At 35.8% G+C, this 20,809-nt stretch overlaps 1 protein-coding gene across 4 annotated transcripts in view; it reads left to right on the forward strand.

The window, feature by feature from the left end:
• The window catches only part of LOC115241680 (acetylcholine receptor subunit alpha-like), a 159,389-nt gene that overhangs the window by 91,142 nt on the left and 47,438 nt on the right, over nucleotides 1–20,809 (forward strand). For 2 of the 4 annotated variants that reach the window (XM_029817554.1, XM_029817557.1), the window contains one exon: nucleotides 2,548–2,728. The exons of the other annotated variants lie outside the window; for them this stretch is intronic. In XM_029817554.1, the coding sequence (XP_029673414.1) occupies nucleotides 2,548–2,728 (181 nt within the window). The remainder of the gene's footprint in view (nucleotides 1–2,547; nucleotides 2,729–20,809) is intronic. 4 annotated transcript variants of the gene reach the window in all.

Genomic DNA, 20,809 nt, shown 5'->3' on the forward strand with positions numbered 1-20,809 from the left:
GAAATAATGTAATCTCGTTAGATCATGTCTGACGATTGGCCCTTTATCGCTCAAGGACTTATGCTCACGCGAGAATCAATGCTCGTCTCGATAATCGTAACGCGATTGTGACGAAAGATGGGCTCTCTCGATTAGGAATTGTTTCGCGGAATCTTTACGAGCCTCTCGATCTCTTTCTTGACACGTCGCTATTCTGGACCACGTGTCGTACAAAGCCATATAGTCCGTCTGCGCTTTCCAACCGAAATTCAAGACACGTAGAACAGGAAAGCATCTGTGCATTTACACATAGATCTGCGATGCTGCCTACAAAAAGGATGAGAGAAGGAAAATATATTCTCGCGCGCAGACAAGATGCATTTATCCCGCAGCAGAAAACAATTTAAAATGTATTATATGCTATTATTAGAACGGCAACTAGTCTTTTGTAAAATACCGAACTAAATTTAAATTAAAATTACATATGAATGTCTAAGGATAAAAATACATAAAAAATACTTTATAATTAATAGAATAAATAAAATCTATGCGGAAATCGATTTGAAACTTTTAGCACTTATCGCGCACTGAAATTTTCATCTCGAGTAGATCTTCCGATTCTGTTTATAGCAATCCTATGTGCTAGTTCGGTTAATATCTGTGAAATGAGCACGTGTGTATTCATAAGAAAGATTGGAATGTTCAGACCATGATTAAACAAACGTAAAGTGGAGAACGCAATTCGTATATATTTATTTACTTTATACGGATAAACACAGCTTTTTTATTTATTTACGTCAAACACTCAGTAAAGTTACATGCGCGCATTGAATAAATCAGCAGAATAAACTGTTCGACAAGGCAGGTTGAATTATTATTAATGCAGTTCGTTTCTTCGAAACGTTATACGATGAAAAGCTTGGCGACACACTCGGGACGGAGAAATATCTCGCCGATCGGTCAATGCAATCGAGAGGCGGTCTTTACGTGGAGTCGTATCACTGAAAAGTTGCGCTATATAAAAACAAAGCAATTTATCATTGCTCGTATCTATAAAAATGGTAAAATCCAATAAAATTTAAAATGTTATTTATAAAAATAAGATTTTTATAAATACACATCAAACTTTAAAAAAACGATATTTTATTTGTGACGTATCATATCTTTTATTATATTTACATTAATGAAATTAATACTTAATATTACACAACGGCTTCTTTCGTTATATTTATTTTCAATAAGAGCCATCATATATGTATAAAAAATTTATTATATTATATTGTAAGAAATTTTATTTAAAGCATATATATGTTAGATAAATTTATCACGTCATTTTCAGCGAACTTGAGCAAACATTAAATAAAGATAACAATTGCTCGATACGTATAGTTGGATAAGACAATTGACAAGGCCAACATTATCTCAATTAAGTCAGCGCAAAATTGCACTTTCTCAATAATTCGTGGCAACTCTCTAAGCAACTGCTGGTAAACTATATTTCCTGTCTTGATCGTAACTTTCGGGTCGGAAGATAGTTTGCGAGGGAGGAAAGGGAGCCGATAACAAAATAATCTCGACACACCGCAATCATCTACGATGACTTAGTACCTCTGGATTCTCTCCCCGACTTTCAGAAACTCGACCATCGCGCTTAGTTCACTTCGCAGTCCCATGTAGCCGATACCTCGACCCTCGACAGTCGACGGAACTCTATCGATAGATATCTATATCTGTGCTATAACGATCTAACATTCGCTGATAAGTTTCTCCAGCTTAGAAACGTTGTTAGGTTATCCCATTTCAGTATAGAATTGGCGATCGTTATGTGAAATGTTCATAATTCGATGATGGACATAATCCCTTAGAATTGTTATTTTTCTCTAAAGTTGTTCTTTTACCAGAGCTGTTTCCTTGGAAATTGCATAAGTTTTAAATTAAAAAAAAAACTCGTCTTTTTATTATGTCCCATTAATCGATACTATACGAGATACAAAATATAAATTAAAAGAAAGCACAGATACGCAAATATCTAGATAGTAAATTTTTTATTTTTATCTAAATTATGAATAGGATAATAATCAAAAAAGAAATAACGAGAATCACTATTAGCCAGTTAAAGCCGGATTATTGATATGTCGCAGTCTTTGAGCTTAGAGGATCGAAATAAGAGCCTGCCGCGTAATGGTGCGATAATCTGATCCGATTTAGCGAGTGCTTCGCGACTCAAATTATTCTTGTATTCGGATTAAAGTTGTGGAAATATCATTTTCATTTATGCCTCGATACCGCGAAAATATCACTTTTATTATTTATTTTCTCCTCAATTATTGATCAAACAGTTTTCGGAGAAATTATCAGATTTGCTACGGTCCAATACGTAAGATCTCTGTCTGCCTCTTACTTACGATATCGTAATTGCACTCGTAAAACACATACACACACGTATACACGACACAGAAATAAATTTAAAAAAAAAAAAAGAAAAAAAGAGGGCTTGGTATCGAATCGGAAGTACAAAGTAAGCTCGACCGCCGCAGCGCCCAGAACCACTAATGTGCTCGCTCGCAGCGCGGACGGCAACTTCGAGGTGACCTTGGCCACGAAGGCCACGATCTACCATCAAGGATTGGTCGAGTGGAAGCCGCCCGCCATATATAAATCATCGTGCGAGATCGACGTGGAGTACTTCCCATTCGACGAGCAGACCTGCGTCCTCAAGTTCGGTTCGTGGACCTATGACGGCTTTAAGGTAAATTCGCATGGTAGCCGTTAAGTCGCGACCCCCATGACCTACCATCCACCACTACCCTAACCCTCAACCCCTCATGCCCCGAACAACCTATCGAGCCCCCGAATGCCCGAGACGCGGATCCGTCACGGCCTCGTGCGGGATGCGTCTCCGGGATGGCAATCAGCTGGTAGATCTTAAGCGTAGATTAGATCACAAACGATCGGCTCGCCGCGTAGGTCTCCAATCGATCGAGAGGGAGAACCAGAGAAATGCCGGGAATCTCACCCCAAAAGACGGATGCTGCCACATAGTCCCCGACGTAACGTTGTCGCGCGGACAGTGAATTGTCATACTAGAACAATGATAGATCGAGACGAAAAGTATCGCGATTTTATATATATATATAAAATCGAGTATTCTTCCAAAACAATAAAGAGATCAACGTTATTATTCATTCTGATTAAAATCTTGCCTCAAAAGAAACGTCGTGTGATTTTCAGTTTTATTAAAAGCATAATTATAGTATATAATTGTCATTATTATAATTGTCGAGATAAAAAAGATCTGTATAAATTTTTGAAACTATCGGATTTTCGCGAGTCGTTCAAGGTATCGGTTTTTGGCGGATGTACCATGATAACCGTGTGAATGCGTCCGTCGATATACATGAAACCGCTCAAATGAAGAAGAATGAGATAGAGATAGAGAGAGAGAGAGAGAGAGAGAGAGGCGGCAGCATCCGGAGACCTTCTCTCCGAGCCCATCGTGATCACGCTCGGCTCGTTTCTTCGGTGATTCCAGCGCCGATGGGAACTACGAGGTGACACTGATGACTAAGGCCACGGTCTACTATTCGGGATTGGTCGTGTGGCAACCGCCAGCTGTATATAAATCTTCCTGCTCCATCGACGTTGAGTTCTTTCCGTACGACGTACAGACCTGTGTTTTGAAGTTAGGCTCCTGGACCTATGACGGCTTTAAGGTGTCGTGCCGCACTACCACAACGCAACGAGCACGAGAAACGCAGTCGCCAAGCATTTAGTCTCGAGAATATTTGCTCATCATCGGTCTACTCTAACGTTATCCTTTAGCTCGTTTTTCATTTTGTGTTCTCATTGTCAAAGAATGCCTTCCTCGACACCCGTAATCGTTCCTGCGATGCGCTAGTCTTGGACGTCACGTGATACATATATTTACGTATATTTATATTATATATTCATCCGTCTATTTCTACGCATGTATACAGGGTGCGCCGGATACTCCGCACTTCCCGATCATTGGATTTCTTTACCAATTTTTCAAGTCGATCTATATGTTCTTTTAATTTGTTTAGCTTTTAAATTTCAAACTGAAACTCTTGAGACTGAACGAAGAATAAATGCTTTTGTTACTTATTTGCACGATGCATGATAATTCGTACGTTTTCGATAATTAAAAATTCATTAACGATGTTTCGATTTATATCTTTGAGGAGATCAACTCCAAATTGGTCGAGAAATTCGTAAATAAAAGAAGAATATACGGGGCACCCTATAGATATACATACGTACGTATATTTGGATATTGTTACGTGGTGTGGACTGCAGTGTTATTTTATCGACCATCATTCTCCATCGTGATACGACGCGCGGTCGGCTCGTTCTCATATCGTTCTACGATGCGTCCGAGAAATCGGACGAGCTCGCGAGCTACCTAGACGCATCCGTCAATGCGGCTCGTGTTTGCTGTCTAGGCGAGGATCGACGAGCTTATCCGGTGTCCACGATGTCAGACTGTAATGGAGTGCGCGTACAAACGATTCGAGAGATTTACCGTTGCATGTCGGATGGAATCGCCGCGTCGACGTTTGTTAAGCGGTATATCCTGTTGCACTGCGGATTAATTTCGATGATCGGAAAAAGACGCGATAATCGTAGCAAATGACATGAAAATAGTCGATCGTGTTTCCAATGAGAGCAAACATCGCGTATTGATTAAGTTTTATTCTCCGATGACATTTTTCAGAGAATCGGTTTCATTCAACTTCTCATTTTCTAGCGATTTTCTTTTGGTTAAATTTTGACAAGTTTGCGAATCCATATGTGTCATAAATATATCAATTTCATAAATATATAAAAAATTTGTGCAGTATAAAAATCCGCGAGTAATTTATCATGTTTGCCATGCGAATAAGATATTGTAAAAATTACATTGCACATAAAAGAGATGTAATAATCTCTTTGATCCTCGCTTCGACAAGTAAACAAAAAGAGCTATACGTCGAAGGATGTCTCGGTCACGATCCACGCCGAAGAGAGCGAATATTCGCTTCCGGTTAGTCATCTCATTTCATTCATCGATATTTATTCAGCAGCCGGATTTTTAGAGATCGTTATAAAGACGCGGTCACACGAGATTGATCGATAACGCCGGCCGTGGATTCTATAATCGTTTGTTTCTCTAGCCTGTTTTCTTTACAAGACACTACTCGATACACGTGGGAAAGGTATAAAATCTCGCGACAAGAATCTCGAAACACCATGACACACGAAACGAGAGACATGTTAGCCACATGCACCCGTGTGCCACTGCAGAGACACTCTGTTTCCTCTATGACTAATGACAGTCGCACAGATTGTCACTCTATCTACGCTCGTCCACTTATCATTGCTAAATTGACTAATATACAAAGTAAATGAAGAAGGTAGTTGCGCGCTTCCTCGTATAAATAGAAAACAATAAAATATCATAAATTATTGGCGCAATTTTTTTACAATTTTAATCTATCTTTCAACGATTATATATTGTTTATTTTAAATCGCTATATATTGAGGTTTTGTTGTTTTATATTTATCCAGGAATGCAACTTACTTTATGATGCACTCTCGTCAGCCTTCTATTCAGCTTTATTAATTCATAATAATTGTATGTTATAAAATACAGTCAAATCCGTGAAGGAAATCAACGGCACGTTTTCGCGAAAGAACGTAATTGAGAAATGAACGCGAAGTAGTGAGAAATAAAATTTATAATATTTTCTAAATCAAAATATATATGGAATAACGGATTTCTCTCCAATATCCGCTATTTAGTTTTACATTCTATTAAACAAACATTCCAAAAGCAATCTGTTATTTTATCAATTGTATAGTATAGATTCGATTCTAAATTTGACCAAACCGATCCGATGAGCGTGCAATTAAACGCATGTCGACAACGCAATTTATCCGTCTAGACTAAACCGGCGGACATGCGAGAAAAGTAGGACGATCGAGACGCGATCGATATGGTAAAGAGCCGTCAGTCGCGCAACGCGGTGCTTTTCGAATTTCTCGTTCGCAATTAAAACTCTCGTGTCCCAGCGAAAGGAATACGACCTGAGGTAAAATGTCTCTCTCTTAAAAAAGTAATTTTTATTGCATTCTACGAGAGATGTAATATTAAAAGCCACTTAGCACCAAAGCAGACTCGGTGTCTTTTGGTCAACTAAAACGCAAGCGCTAAAGTTCCTTTTCAGTCGAGATTGGCACGTTGAATTTTCTTCATATAAAAAATTTTTTCCCATGTTTCTTGTTTCAAACAGCAGTTTTAGTAATGGTTATATCGATTTTTTTCTCTTTAATGTACACATCTAAGAAACACATATTTTCATCTACAACACGTATAAATTTTTCTTATTTTCTTCTAGTCGCTCTGTACAAAGTCGATCAACACACATGTAAGATTATTTTATATCGCAACGCATACACTTGCGACTTTATCGTACTTACAAATCAAATCTTTTCAAAAAGACTATAGGTATTAATATCAACGATATCACATTATACGCATACTGATATGTAATACAGCCAACTTAGTTACATTTTACACGTATGTTTTCGTCATCAAAATATCTACGGTTTATCCATAAAATCGTACGCGCTTTCCACGGTACGTCGTTAAAACTTTTTGTCGCGAAATTTTTGCCTTTTTGCAACGGTGCATCGCTTGTTAGTCTTGCCAATAGGATTAAACAGAAAAGTGTTACATTCTGTAGGACAAATCACTACAGGTTTCTCTCACAGGACCGATAGAGCCTCGTGTAATGGATGGAAATTTTTATCTCGATAACGGCGTTTAATTTCGACTCCGGAAAACCCGTAATGTACATCTTTCTATGATTTTCTTTCAAAATTTCTCTGACGCGCAAACTATATATTTCGATCATTTAGACACTCTTGTCAAAAAATCAATTCTAGAGAAATATATATTCCACAAAGATCGCGAGAGAGAAAAAGTTTACAAGAAATATTTGTATGTACAGAATACAGCTCTATTTGCGCTCTATCAGTCCGGCGATTCCAGTCGCGCGACGCGAGATAATTTGACTTTCCGGCTCTTCTACTGGCGTTTCTCCTGTCGGCGTGTTTTATTGCGGCGATAAAGGGCGGATCGATATTCCGTTATACGTGCACGGTGGCTTCTGTGCGTTCATTCCTGTCTATATCTACGTCAACCAAACTGGCTTTCGGTCTCATCTACGGTTATCAGAGAGATGATACATAATATAAAGCTCAAGCCGTGGAATGGATATCGGATGCTTGCTCTGCGGTCGCGATCTGATACGCTGATAAATCATGACGGTTTACCTCCAATGTTCTGATCCCAGCGATACTTCGTTATCGTAACACTTTCCCGGGATGTGTGTGAAACCAGACTCTCTTTCTCGATTGACATATATTCCTGTTCGAAACGCGCAGCAATTTTATCGACGTCTTTGTTCGATAAATTAGAGACCCGGGTAATTAGCAGTGGCGTAGTATCGAACAATTTGCGCGTTGCATAAATAAAATCGTGGATACGGGGTCAGCGCGCTACTTCACCCGTGTGACCTATGAGCGAATAATTTGGGCGCTCGTTCTATAATGATGCCATTAATAGCGCACGATGCCGGGTTGGTTCGATACGCTCAATAATGATTAGAATATACGACGACGTCTCTCTGTTACATGCAAACTTTAGTTTAATTGTTAATTATAAAAATATTTAGAGCATGAGAAAATCGGTGTGACGTATGTACTTTATTCGGAGAACAGAAAAAAATTTGTCGATGAAAAGAATTGCGAACGAAACATCCTGTATAACTTTATTGCGCTACCAATGATCACCGCAACTCGATTATGTCAGTTAACCCGCGTCCTACGTTGGTTTTGCGCGTTCACAGAAAAAAAAAGGGACATGCGAATGAACCGCGCGTTTCGCTCGACCGGTCAGATATCGCGGCCGAATGATTCTCGGCGGTTCCGATATTTATCCGCTCTACTGCGACGTCGATTGTCCGTGGAAACGCACAATTCTTGCGCGAGTTATTGCCGGATCAGTCATCCGAATCGGACGCACGCGAGCTTCAGAACGGACAGACGATAATAATTCAATTTCCTGGATTCCTTCGAGCCCTGCAAATGGCGTTCAGTTTCCGCTCGCTCTCTCAATCGAAGCGAGATCGTGCGGATCAGAAATAAACGCAACTCTCTGTGAAATAATGGAATCATTTTATAACTGTGATTATAAAATCGTGGTAACAAGAGTGAAATGTAAATGTTGAGAGTATCAAAATTTGAAAAAGTGAATTACGACCTCGGGATAAATGTTTTTATATTTATAGAATCAAGCTTTACAGTATATATAGAAAAATTATGAGAGAAGAGTTTGTGCGATAAATAAAAATCACATACATAAATGTTGTCGAGAAATATTATTACAGAAGGATATAATTAGCAAAAAAGTATTTAACAGCAGTTTCGTTGATTGATTATTTATTGATTTTTCTATTTATATCTATCGGTTATCGATATAAAGGATTTAAGCGATACAAGCGGGATCAAAATCATCTGATTTGATAATCCGATTTAACATTCGTTGTAACTTTGTAATCAACGGACTGTGATAATTTGCTTTGTGTGCATTGAAAAATTATATTTCTAGCAGCATAACGTGATAACAGCGCGCAATGTCGGGATGACCGATGTCAACATCAAATTGATAAGTGAAGCCGGGTTATACGCGTTCACATCACGTTGATTAAGACTTTCCGCAATAATTTATTTTCCAATACGCGACAATATCATTTGATCCAAATCTGATTAGACCGGAAGTTCTGTTATACTTACAATGAACAAACGAAACAAAAAATATCCTGGCTAGGCAAAGGATATTTTTCTGCTCACGGATTTTTTTAATGAATTTATAATCGACTTTTTTATAAAACATTGTTAATTTAATAGCCGTTTTAAATATCTCGTTAAATAAATAACATTATATCGGAATTATATGCAGTTTACAGTATTTATCGAAGACATGCACAAGATTTTAAATAAATGAATTAGATAGTGTAACAACTTTCTAGCATAGAATTTAACATAAAATTTGCTTGCAAAAAACGATGTTTTTCCAGAGTACACCGCTAAAAATGTTGCTTTCAATATGTATGCATATTCATGCATATATGTTTGTGCATATTTATTACGCTCGCTTTATATATATATCTTTCTTTTGCTTTTTTATACACTTTGCGTATCGATTATACGTATTTATTATTTCAGTATCCATAATCCCAAGTGCAATTACTTACAAAAAAGTGTTTTTAAATATTTTGCATATTATTAAAATGATGAGAGATTATATCACGTACTAAAATTAAAACACAAAGAATTATAGCATAAGTTTTGACATAAATATACTTGCGAAAACGGCAGTCAAATCGAGGATAACTGTATTAAACATTAAACTAAATTGAATTTATAATATCACAATAAATAACATTAAACTTGATTTTAACCAATTCAAGGAAAAGAATCGCTTTTGACAGTTCCCCGATCAATATCGTAAACTGCATTTTGCGCAATATTTTTTATCAATTCCTATAAAGACCGAGAAACGTGACGTTTTTATATCGTTTGGTTCTTTCGTTTGATATTTTTTACGAGCACTTTTACAACTCCACTCCGATTCGAAATGAAACAGTAGCGGCGATTGATCGCTAACTTGTATCGCCGTCAAAAGTTGTTCCATTCGAATAGGCTTTCACAAGCGGCAGGGTATTCATCGCGGAAAACGGAGGAAGGGGGGGGGGAGCTATCAGGGCGGGCACGCGGAAAGGTCGCATCCCCTTTAAGGGGCCCTTAGGGGAAAGTATAGCGCTTTCGCGCGGCTTTAACTTAACAGCGCGGCGAGGGCGGCGAGTCGTTGACTTGTTGAGTGGTTCGTGTCAACGTGACCGGGTCAGAGTGCTTTCCAGATATTTACCGGATCCGACGAGACGCGACGCGACGCGTCATCGACTATCAATCCTATCGACCTTACACGCCATCAGGCTCGCGATACGTCGATCGCACGCGTTCGCCGTGAAATCCTATAAGCACATTAGAATGTATGATCAAACTGTACGTCAGATAAACACTTGCGTCCATTTGACAACATAGAATAGGGATTCTGGATCAGGGATACGGATATTTCTTTGAAAAAGTGGGTCCGATTTTCTTCTCACAGAAATAAAGAAATTGATTCTGTTCTGACGCTAAACCATTTGCTTGAAAAGATATTTGATCTTTTGAGAAATGTCCCAGATCAGTTCGTATATAAGAATTTATATTATACATATATATATTTATTACATAAATGTTTTTATCGTGATCGATTTGTGACATAAATAGAATAAAAGTATCGCCAAATAATTATTGACAACAAGAAAATGCATATTATTAATTAAATAATAAGTTATGTATGTGTATTTTATTTATTTTCTAAATTCCAAAACTTATGGACTGGTTTGGTAATAACGAAATAATGAAGAGAAGAGAGAGAACTTTAAAATTACATTATGCTGATTACAAAACTTTCTTCTATGTAATGTGAAACTTCAAGTTCTTTATTTTATAGTTATATATCTTTATTTAATTATTAAAAAAGATTTGCTATATTGTGTTGTTAATTTAAAACATTGTAAGGCTTTTTCATAATTTCAGAGAAAGCTCATAATTATACATATAAAATGTTCTTTTTCTAGTTTCTATGTGGATGTACTATTTTAAAAAAAGTTTTTTCGTGTCTCTAATAAAATCTGCATTTTCAGAAGTTTTATTTAATTAAAATACATAGCTTTTTTGCCTCACGAGAATTATTTTATAATCATAGAAAAATAGAAAAGAAAGTATAGCTTAAGGGCAACAGTTACAAATTAAATCTTTTATTTATATTATATTAAAAGATGTAACTTGTATTATTACTTGTATTATATTTTTGGTGATAAATATATTGAAAAAAATAGCGCACGTTAAATAGCTTTTAATCTTTTGAGAAATGTCCCAGATCAGTTCGTACATAAGAATTTATATTATACATATATATATATTTATTACATAAATGTTTTTATCGTGATCGATTTGTGACATAAATAGAATAAAAGTATCGCCAAATAATTATTGACAACAAGAAAATGCATATTATTAATTAAATAATAAGTTATGTATGTGTATTTTATTTATTTTCTAAATTCCAAAACTTATGGACTGGTTTGGTAATAACGAAATAATGAAGAGAAGAGAGAGAACTTTAAAATTACATTATGCTGATTACAAAACTTTCTTCTATGTAATGTGAAACTTCAAGATCTTTATTTTATAGTTATATATCTTTATTTAATTATTAAAAAATATTTGCTATATTGTGTTGTTAATTTAAAACATTGTAAGGCTTTTTCATAATTTCAGAGAAAGCTCATAATTATACATATAAAATGTTCTTTTTCTAGTTTCTATGTGAATGTACTATTTTAAAAAAAGTTTTTTCGTGTCTCTAATAAAATCTGCATTTTCAGAAGTTTTATTTAATTAAAATACATAGCTTTTTTGCCTCACGAGAATTATTTTATAATCATAGAAAAATAGAAAAGAAAGTATAGCTTAAGGGCAACAGTTACAAATTAAATCTTTTATTTATATTATATTAAAAGATGTGACTTGTATTATTACTTGTATTATATTTTTGGTGATAAATATATTGAAAAAAATAGCGCACGTTAAATAGCTTTTATTAAAGAAGAATTAACATTTTCTTTTTTGGACAAAAAAAAAGTGTTAAACTCAATTTAATAACTTTGCAAGATCTGAGAATAAAATAGTGTATGCTTCGATTTTAATGTCTATTATTTTGTCGATTTATCATGCATCTAAGAACGGGAGGTAAAATATCAAGTAGAATTTAAATTGTAATCATCAATAGCGCGTCCAATACAATTCCCATTATCAGTAAGCGCACGTGAATCAGAGACTATTTTAGGTGGGAGGGAGAAGGGGTTGCGCTAATCTAAGAAAAGATTATCAGGCAAAAAGAAGAAAGAGCTTTTACATTACTGTAATCGCGTTCATGTCAAGCATTTTTCTTTTTTTACGGAAAGGTCGAAACTAGGAGAGGCGAACGTAATCATTTATCGTTCCTATCGATAAACGTCTGTAAAAAGACGATTGCAAGAAATGGTCTTTGTAAAAAATGGCTTTCACGCCTCTTGGACGGAATTCTCTCAATCCGATCATATAACGGACTGTGTGTTATGGACAACGTGAAATATAAACGAAAGGAAGAAAGAGAGAGAAAGAGGGAAGCAAAAAATTAAGACATATATATTGAAAGCGGCGATTGACGCCGTTATTCCTTTTCGAATAGTGCGCACGAATTTTATACCTTTTCCATGGGGGCTCGATTTTCCATAGAGGCGTCGGCGCCTTTGTACGTTCCGCGCTTTCACTTCGTACAAAAATATAATACACACACATACGTACACACGCGCATGACACACATCACATATATATACACACACGTGCATATGGATATACATTGCGCGTCACATCAAAAATGCATTTTCCGCGATGCAATCAGAAGAGACTTGACTTTGCATCAAGATAACTGAGCGCAAGTACATATACAAAAATAATATTATTTTATTTCTCTGACAAATGTGGTTGAGTTATGTTCCTATCATCTTTTTTATTTTTTCCAAACTATGATCACATAAAGAATATTATCAGTCTATGTATAAAGTGACCTGAAATTAATTTTTAAATCAAACTTTGCCATTACATTTTTTAATAAATTTGGAAAATTAAAAAAATTAAACAGTTTTAAATGAACCGACATTTAATCAAACTTTTGTTAAGAGAAGATTCACATTTATCAAAGAATATGCTAGTCAAGCACGACGACTTAATTTAAACATATCCTTGCTCTCGTTAAATTTATACGACGAAGAAGATTTAAAAAATCTTTACTTGGGAAAGAATTTTATTTAAATCTTAGAACTTAATCTGGAAGTCGGTAAATTTTGTTGCACAGCAAGCTCTGTGATACTTTTCTGTGGATAACGGCGACACGGCGAGAGGATTAAAAAAGGATGCATCGCGCCGTGATTGCAACCAAGCGTTGTACACGCAGTTCATGCTCGCACATGCACACGTTCGCACGTAATATACATATATTTCGTAAGGTACACAAAATCACACTTATACGCACTCAGTGTACACACGTACAGGCTGTTCCGAAACTGCCAGGCACCTTAAAGCCACACCCGTCTCTCCGTCGTTCTCGAAAAGGAATTTCAGCAGGTTTTCATACGCGAATTGCAGAACACGATGGACATTCGGAATATCGCCCGCGAAAGAAATCTGTCATGCATATTTAAACGGATTGCTCGGTACGACAAGACCTATTAGAAGTAAAGAGTTTGATATAAAATCGCTAGATCATATCTGTTTATTAGAGAAAGTTGCATTTTTTTTTTATCTAGAGATTACTCATTTAATTTCTCTCCTTAGAACTTCCATTCGCGCGTAAGTTTCGGACCACCCCGTAGACACGCAGTTTACTCAACCACGATCCATTTACACTTTCCCAAACACAATTATGTATGTTTATCATTGTTGGGTGTATGTAAGTGTACGTTATGCGATAGTAAAAGCCAAGTACCGCAAGCTCGATGTGTTGTTGCGCGTAGCAAAGCGTTAATGTGCTTGCGCGCTAGGAAAGCTTTCTGTCTCTAGAAGGGCTGCAAGTGTGAATGTAACGCAACAAGGGGGACGGTAAACGTGTCGCTTGGGACACGGCAGGTGTGAAGGAAGCGTCCTTTACGGCCATCCCCTCGTGGTGTATCGCGCGCTGTTAATGGCGTTAACGATACTAATAGCCTAGATTTATCATCGAAATATAAAGAAACACCGACTGCCGATTTTTATTTGCCGCCAAACGTGCCATTTAGCCCCCGAATTTTTAATCCCCAAAAAGTTACTACTATAATTGGCAATTATGTAACGGCAAATATGTCAGATAATATTGATCATTAAGTAAAGCATGCCGTTATTTTTTTATTAGAATCAATTATCTTTTTTTTTTTATTAACTACAAGTAAAAGATATTAAATTTTTAATTTTTAGATTTAATTCCTACGAAGTTATCTCGGTCCATAATATCATCTTTTCCTTTATTTTTAGTTAAAAATAACTGTCTTCAGTTATGAAAAATATTAAAAATATGAGAACTTTCTGCGTATTATGTTTGAAATAATATTTTTTGTGCTGCAAATAATAACAAAGTAAAATACACGTAGACGTGTGCAAAATACTGCTTGAAAAATAATATATTATTATATATGCAACAGTTTAACAAGGTACGAAAGAAATATTAAAATTCAGAGTCAAGTAGAGCGAGTTTTTAAAGACGCGGTGTGAATATGTATACTCGAAGAGAGCGTACCAATTTAAGCTTCAACAATATCGTTAGGGAAAACCGTTTGAATCGAAAAGGGGGCTTCTGTTTTCTGTCGCTCCAAAGGAACGCCTCGATTTTACGGGTAAATCGTCACGATCAAAGGGGGACGGAGTTTCGTAAAAGTCTCTGTGTAGTTTCATAGTTTCTCTTATCGAACACAGGGACCAAAGTAACATGTTACTCGCGCAATCGTACTTCTATCTAGTACGTTTATCAAAAAGTCGGCTCAATTTGTCCCCGGGATACGCCTCTTTTAAATAACTTTCTTGAGCGGATAAGAATAATGTTTTATAAAAGTATTATTATCTATATAATATGGAACTCTAGTAACGTAGCAAGTCTCTTTCAATTATTAGAAACGATTATTATACGAAAGAAAAAAATGATACATGTGAAAAATTATTAAAATTTAATATGTCATTGTGCAAGTGTTTTTTTCTATATCTATTTTATATTATAACATATTTTTAATTACTCCAAAACGCTCTTAGATCAAATATTATTTTTCTATTACACTATTTGTTATCGACGTATAAAAAAGAAGAAAAAATATATGAAAAACGCTTATAATTTAAATGCGTAGGACAAAAATAAGGAACATTCCGATAATCGTGCATTTTATGTTAACGTTCCATGCGCGCTGGAAATGCAGTGGTCTGTCAACGAGTAGAATCCGGCGGGGTGTGAAAAATTGCTACGATTTTCAGCTCTACTTCTACTTCCGCGTCCGCCGACCCCACTTTTTCTAAATTGGACTAGCAATTTTTCTTTTTCTCGCGGAAATAGGTCGCATCGTGTCAAAACTCGGTTAAGCGACGAACATCGCGCGTTGCACTCTTCGCGTTATGATTTAAACGCACACATCTGACGTTTTCGGTGCGCATTCTTTACAGATATAATTCGGATACTTGTAGAGGAATTTATTCAAGTATTGTTTCCGCTTATGTAATTTTACGAAGATTTTTTCACCTGATGTATTGCATTTGTGTCTCCGTTTCCTCCCATTTTATGTTCAAATTGTCGACAAAGGGATTTAAACCACCGGAAATTTTATTTAATTTTATTATATATACATTTCATGACAAAGTGATACTATTATCTGTTTGATGACAGTTTAGCTAAATAGTCATACGACGAAATAGTACTTTGTGTTTCGTCTTTTACAGTTATTATCCATAAAACAACGATCAAACATTTTATTACATTTCAAGCAAGATAAATAGTAATGAGAAATTATTTGCTTTATTGGAAGTTGGATTTATCTAGAATCAACAACAAAACAATCATATTGAAATAACGTTAAGTTTATTTGGTTTAGTGTCAAATCGATAATTCGATAATTCCGAAAAAACGCACGATGTTTGGGTTTTTATATAATATTACGGTTTAATGTTGTCTTTTCTTTACATTAAAACATTTTAGACTACTCGATTTTTTTATGCAATCATATGTTGCACATACATTTTAGTTTTGAGTTGCAGAAGCGCGATCTTATTTTGTAAACGTTACATGTAGATGTGGAACTCGAGATCTAAAATAAAGAGAAGTTTTGTTCGCTGAATAAAAATAAAATCTCATTTTTCTTTATAAAAACGCGAATCAACAAATTAAATATTATGAAAACGTGAAAATAATTTTGTGCGTGGCTTTGTTTAGTCAAGAAAGTTTCGGGCTAAGAAATCTGACTGGAAATCAGCTAACTCATTAACGACTTCGCTGATGACGGGAAAAAAGTCTTAACCTGTGGAATAGTTTAGTTTTCCCGAAACGAAAAGCTCTTTCTGTTACGAATCAAGTCACTTTATTCTCTTCTCAGAAGTACCGTGTTCCTGAACATATTATTTGCCGACCGTTGATTAAAAAATCGACTTTGTCGAGGATTCTCTTGAGAATGGACATACTCGTGCAATTTCTGTAATACGTTCTTGTCTTCTTAATTTCCGCGTCATTTCTTTCGTATAAGAAAAGCGACGAGATTACTCAGAAACAGATTGTTAAAGTGATACGACAAAAATAATAAACATCCGCACCTGCTGTGCGCGCTTGAAAAGAGAGAAAAATGAGCGATATTGCCCCGGCAAATGGAATAATTTGGCTAGGATTACGCAAACATATTATATATAACAGCTTGAGCTTGGTCCATGAGCTCGTTTCGCTCCAACTTCCCGCAATCTTGGGGCCGCACCAGGTGCCTTACAATCTAATCTGATTCATGTTCGGGTCGCCGATCCACTCGGTACAATTGGACAAACTATAGAAACGCGCATCTGTCGAAGTTACCCTCCATAAAACCACCCTCGACTATGTGCCGCGGTCGATGATGCATCTCGCCATTTGCTATTTTTTCAATGTTCAAGTGTTGCTCGGAAAAAACTATACGTACCAAAGAAACTAAATTTTTTCAATTTAGGAATAATAGTTTAGACTAGGTTTTATATTGTTATTATACGATTCTCTTTACATTTAACTAGGTATTGATTTAAATAAAGATCCTGTTTTTTGTTACTTAATGTCTTATTTTTCTATTAATTTTTATAAAATTTAAATTAAATAATTGATGAATGGTGGAAATTTTAACATTTTATCTTGAATACACATTTTTGTTGAAAATATTTTTTATTGTCCATGAATCAATATGCATATATATGAAAAATTGGAAAAACAAAATCTTTGTTTTGAATTAAATAATTCGGAAATTCAATTTTAACATTGTATCTCGCTAAACATGCTCGCTTTGCCGTTCTTGATCAATCCATGATTGACAAAATATCTCTGCGCAAATGCTGATTGAGAAATTGTCTCCAGTAATTATCGAGACCACATGAACAACATAAAAATTCAACGCGGATCCAATCAGAATAAGCACGTTGCGCACTATCGGCGTAACTTTGCGGACTGACTTGCTCGCGCGGAGATAACGAATAATAATGTTATTTGCAATCAAGCGTTTGCGCAATCAGTTTCAGAGAGTTAATCCAATCCCGGAAAAGCTAATCCATTCGGTCAATTTGCATTGCAACGACTAGGCTCCCGAAGTCTCGGTCAGTATTTTATAAGGTGACCCGCAAGTAGCCGCAAGATCCTTAGACAGATTTGTGCACGATTTGTATGCGTAAAAGCATGTGTAAATAGAGACAGTTTCTTGCGGGGCGCTATGTAAAATATAAGACAATGTTTTAAAATCGAAAATCTTTGTAATACAAATATCGAAGTGACAAATATACTATATCCGACAAAAAATCAATTGTTTTTTAATCATAAAATCAAATTCAAAAATATTTCAATCAATTTTAATCAACAAGAAAAAAACTCTCAAAATATTGCTATCACTTTGAATTTTAATAAATGCAAATCCCCTGAAGTGTCCATTTGCAATCGAAAAATGCAAATTAGAATTACTATATTTATTCGGTCACGTCAAAGCTCGAAATATCCTAATTATTTCTAATTTGACTAAATAAAGTCGAAGAAAAATATCCGAATCACTTTGAAGAAAGTTAATGTCCAATGACTTTTAGTTGGCAAAGCCAAATCTAAGAATACTGCGATCGTTTTTAGTATCACTGTCGAACTTTCGATAGTGGCTGTTCGAAGAACGGTGCACGTATATCTCTTCGTATGTAATCGATGCGCGGTAATGCTGCTTTTATCGGAAAAACATGGCGCTTGTTACTGATCGAGATGTTATTTTCTATCCCTCGAAGACCGATGACGAGCGTTTAGCATCCGCGAGAATTTTCCGCAACGTAAAATGTGGGTCGCTCGATAATTGCCACCGATCGGGCGATGCTATTTCAACGTGGAATTCATTAGCCCGATTTATCTCGATCCGCTAGTTCTCCGGGATGCTATTTCCGGTAAGACCACTTCCCCCTTGCGCGATGATACACGAGCAATATTCCCGATTGCATGAACGAGAGGTCATGGGCTTCGTCAATGCGCGTGTGAAAGAAAGAAAATTGAAGCTCAAGAGAAGTTGCAGATAATTGAATCTTTAAAACCAGTTGCATCAACAGGATTTACAACTAACTCTAGTTAATTAAATTTTCTTCCTCTGTTGTATCATTGTATAAACGTTACCCTATAATCCAGAAAAGGATCGTTAAACTAGGCTCATTTAATCCAGGCTTTCGCTACACGATCGGACTTTTGATATAATAATAATTTATTTCACAAAATCCTGAAATCTTAATAATTCAGACATTTTTATTTCTCTCTTTTATAATTTTTCTGCGCGAAATAATCGCCATTATCATCGACCTCGGTGGTGCGAAATGTTTTTACGTGCGTGATTGCATCACATAGCGAAACAACAAATGAACACGCGATGAACAACATCTTTTATGAACGCATCGCCTGTCCGTGTAAACAGCTTATTTCATTTCTTGCCCATCATTATATGTTTCGCACCATTCTTACAATTAATTTTCTTTTTTTTTTAATTTATCCTTATTCTGACAGATTATCCGAAGATGATTCTTCTGTGTGAAATAATCTTACCACTTTTTTTTCACTTTCATCTTTCTCACGCGTCTTAAAAGATAGATATGTTATGGAAAATATATCATTTTTTTCTTAAATTCAGATATTTTATTAATTACGAAATTTTTTAGTATTATAAAACTTAGCACGAGAAAACACTTATTGCTTTCGTGGCTTGTGATGAATGAATAGATTAATGACACACTAACTCAATCGTCGATCTCATTGATCCCAAAAGGAAGGGGCGAGGGAGTTGTTATAAATGATGCAAGTTAGAAAATAGAATTTCAGCGTAATATAGACGTTCGATTTTGCCTTAAACGCACAACTTCGTGAGCTTTGTTAAGTTTATCGAAATTTGAAAATCGATATTATCACGCCTCGCTCGATATCCAATAAAGATGTTCTTTTTGCTATTTAATAAATAGATATTTGTTTTATTCATCGTGGCAACTATCGTAATAAACGAATCGCGAGATTGCAATGACGAGAAATCTTTTGTTGAGCAGATTAAAAAAAGAACGTTTCATTTTTGTTTGCTTCAAAAAAAAAAAAATTGAATACGTATTGCACAAAAGATTCGTAGATAAAATTTGGTTTCACCATTTCACAAATTTCTGGAAATAGCCATTCATTTTCCGCACTTCACGCCCGGATTAAATCAGAGCTGAAAAAGGTTCGCATTTTGGGACGCCTGTGCAGTCAAACGAAAGCGCAAAACGCAGTTATAAAAGCTCTGGGTTCGCGCTTGCAGAAACGGGGGCGGATGGTATTATGCAAACTACGATTTCATTCGGTTGCAAACACGTGGAATTTATGCGCCGACTAATATCATGCAAACCACTTTGCACAGCCCGTGCATCGTCCACTCAAGAGACTCCCGAGCGACTATTCGCGAGAGTTGCACAGCTGTTAGATTTTTCAGAATGCCGTCAACTTTTGTATGCTACGTCCTTCGCTAGCAATATGCACCAGTAATTTTTACAAGAGAATTGAAATGGTGAAAGTACGAGTATATAAAGTACGTTACACGGCATATTTTTGAGAAATAACATTTATAGCAAAATTATATAAGAATATCAGCATTAAGGCTGTAAAATAAATTAATATTTTTAAAATGCTTGGATATTTTTTTGACATTTTCCATATTTGAATATTTAAATATTTGAATATTTATGGATGTAGCTATATAATAGGTCCCATAGACCATTTAATTACTTGTATAATTCGGGTTCAATTATTTTAAGATAAAAGAAATCAATAACTAATCAATGTGCGTAAACTTAAAAAATTCATTATTGTTTTTTAAAAATACATTTGCTCCGTTTATATTTTCGATACTTGAAGGGAGGAACAATTCACTTTAATAAGTAGACAATGTGAACAAAAAGTGAAAGCAACTTGAAATTTAATAAAATGAGAAACACTGGTCCTGGAGAAAATCACTTTTCTCGCAAAATGAGAATTTCGCAAAATCTCGAGTTTCACTTTGCAAATCTCACGATCTCTTGCGATTATTCATCTTACGTAGCGGCTCGCTTGCTTCCTTCGCGGTCTTCTTCCCCAATTATTCACCCGTTTGAAAGATAATTAAAGATCTCCGTTGCCCGAATTTCTTGATGAAATACACGAGAAAGAGAGGCAAGGAGGCAGTGGCATCGCGAAAAAAAAGAACGGCAATCGCCGCATCCATCATCCGTCGACCGCAATTCATCATACGCCGTACTGCAAATGCCATACCGATAGTTAATGACAAAAAATCACTGTCCCGCGGAAATCGATTCGTCCCCCCCTCGCAACTTCTTCTCGTCGATATCAAGAGCGTGTCGGCAAAAAGCTACAGAT

This window comes from Formica exsecta, unplaced genomic scaffold (genome assembly GCF_003651465.1).
Source record: "Formica exsecta isolate Colony F162 unplaced genomic scaffold, ASM365146v1 scaffold502, whole genome shotgun sequence".
Lineage (NCBI taxonomy): Eukaryota > Metazoa > Arthropoda > Insecta > Hymenoptera > Formicidae > Formica > Formica exsecta.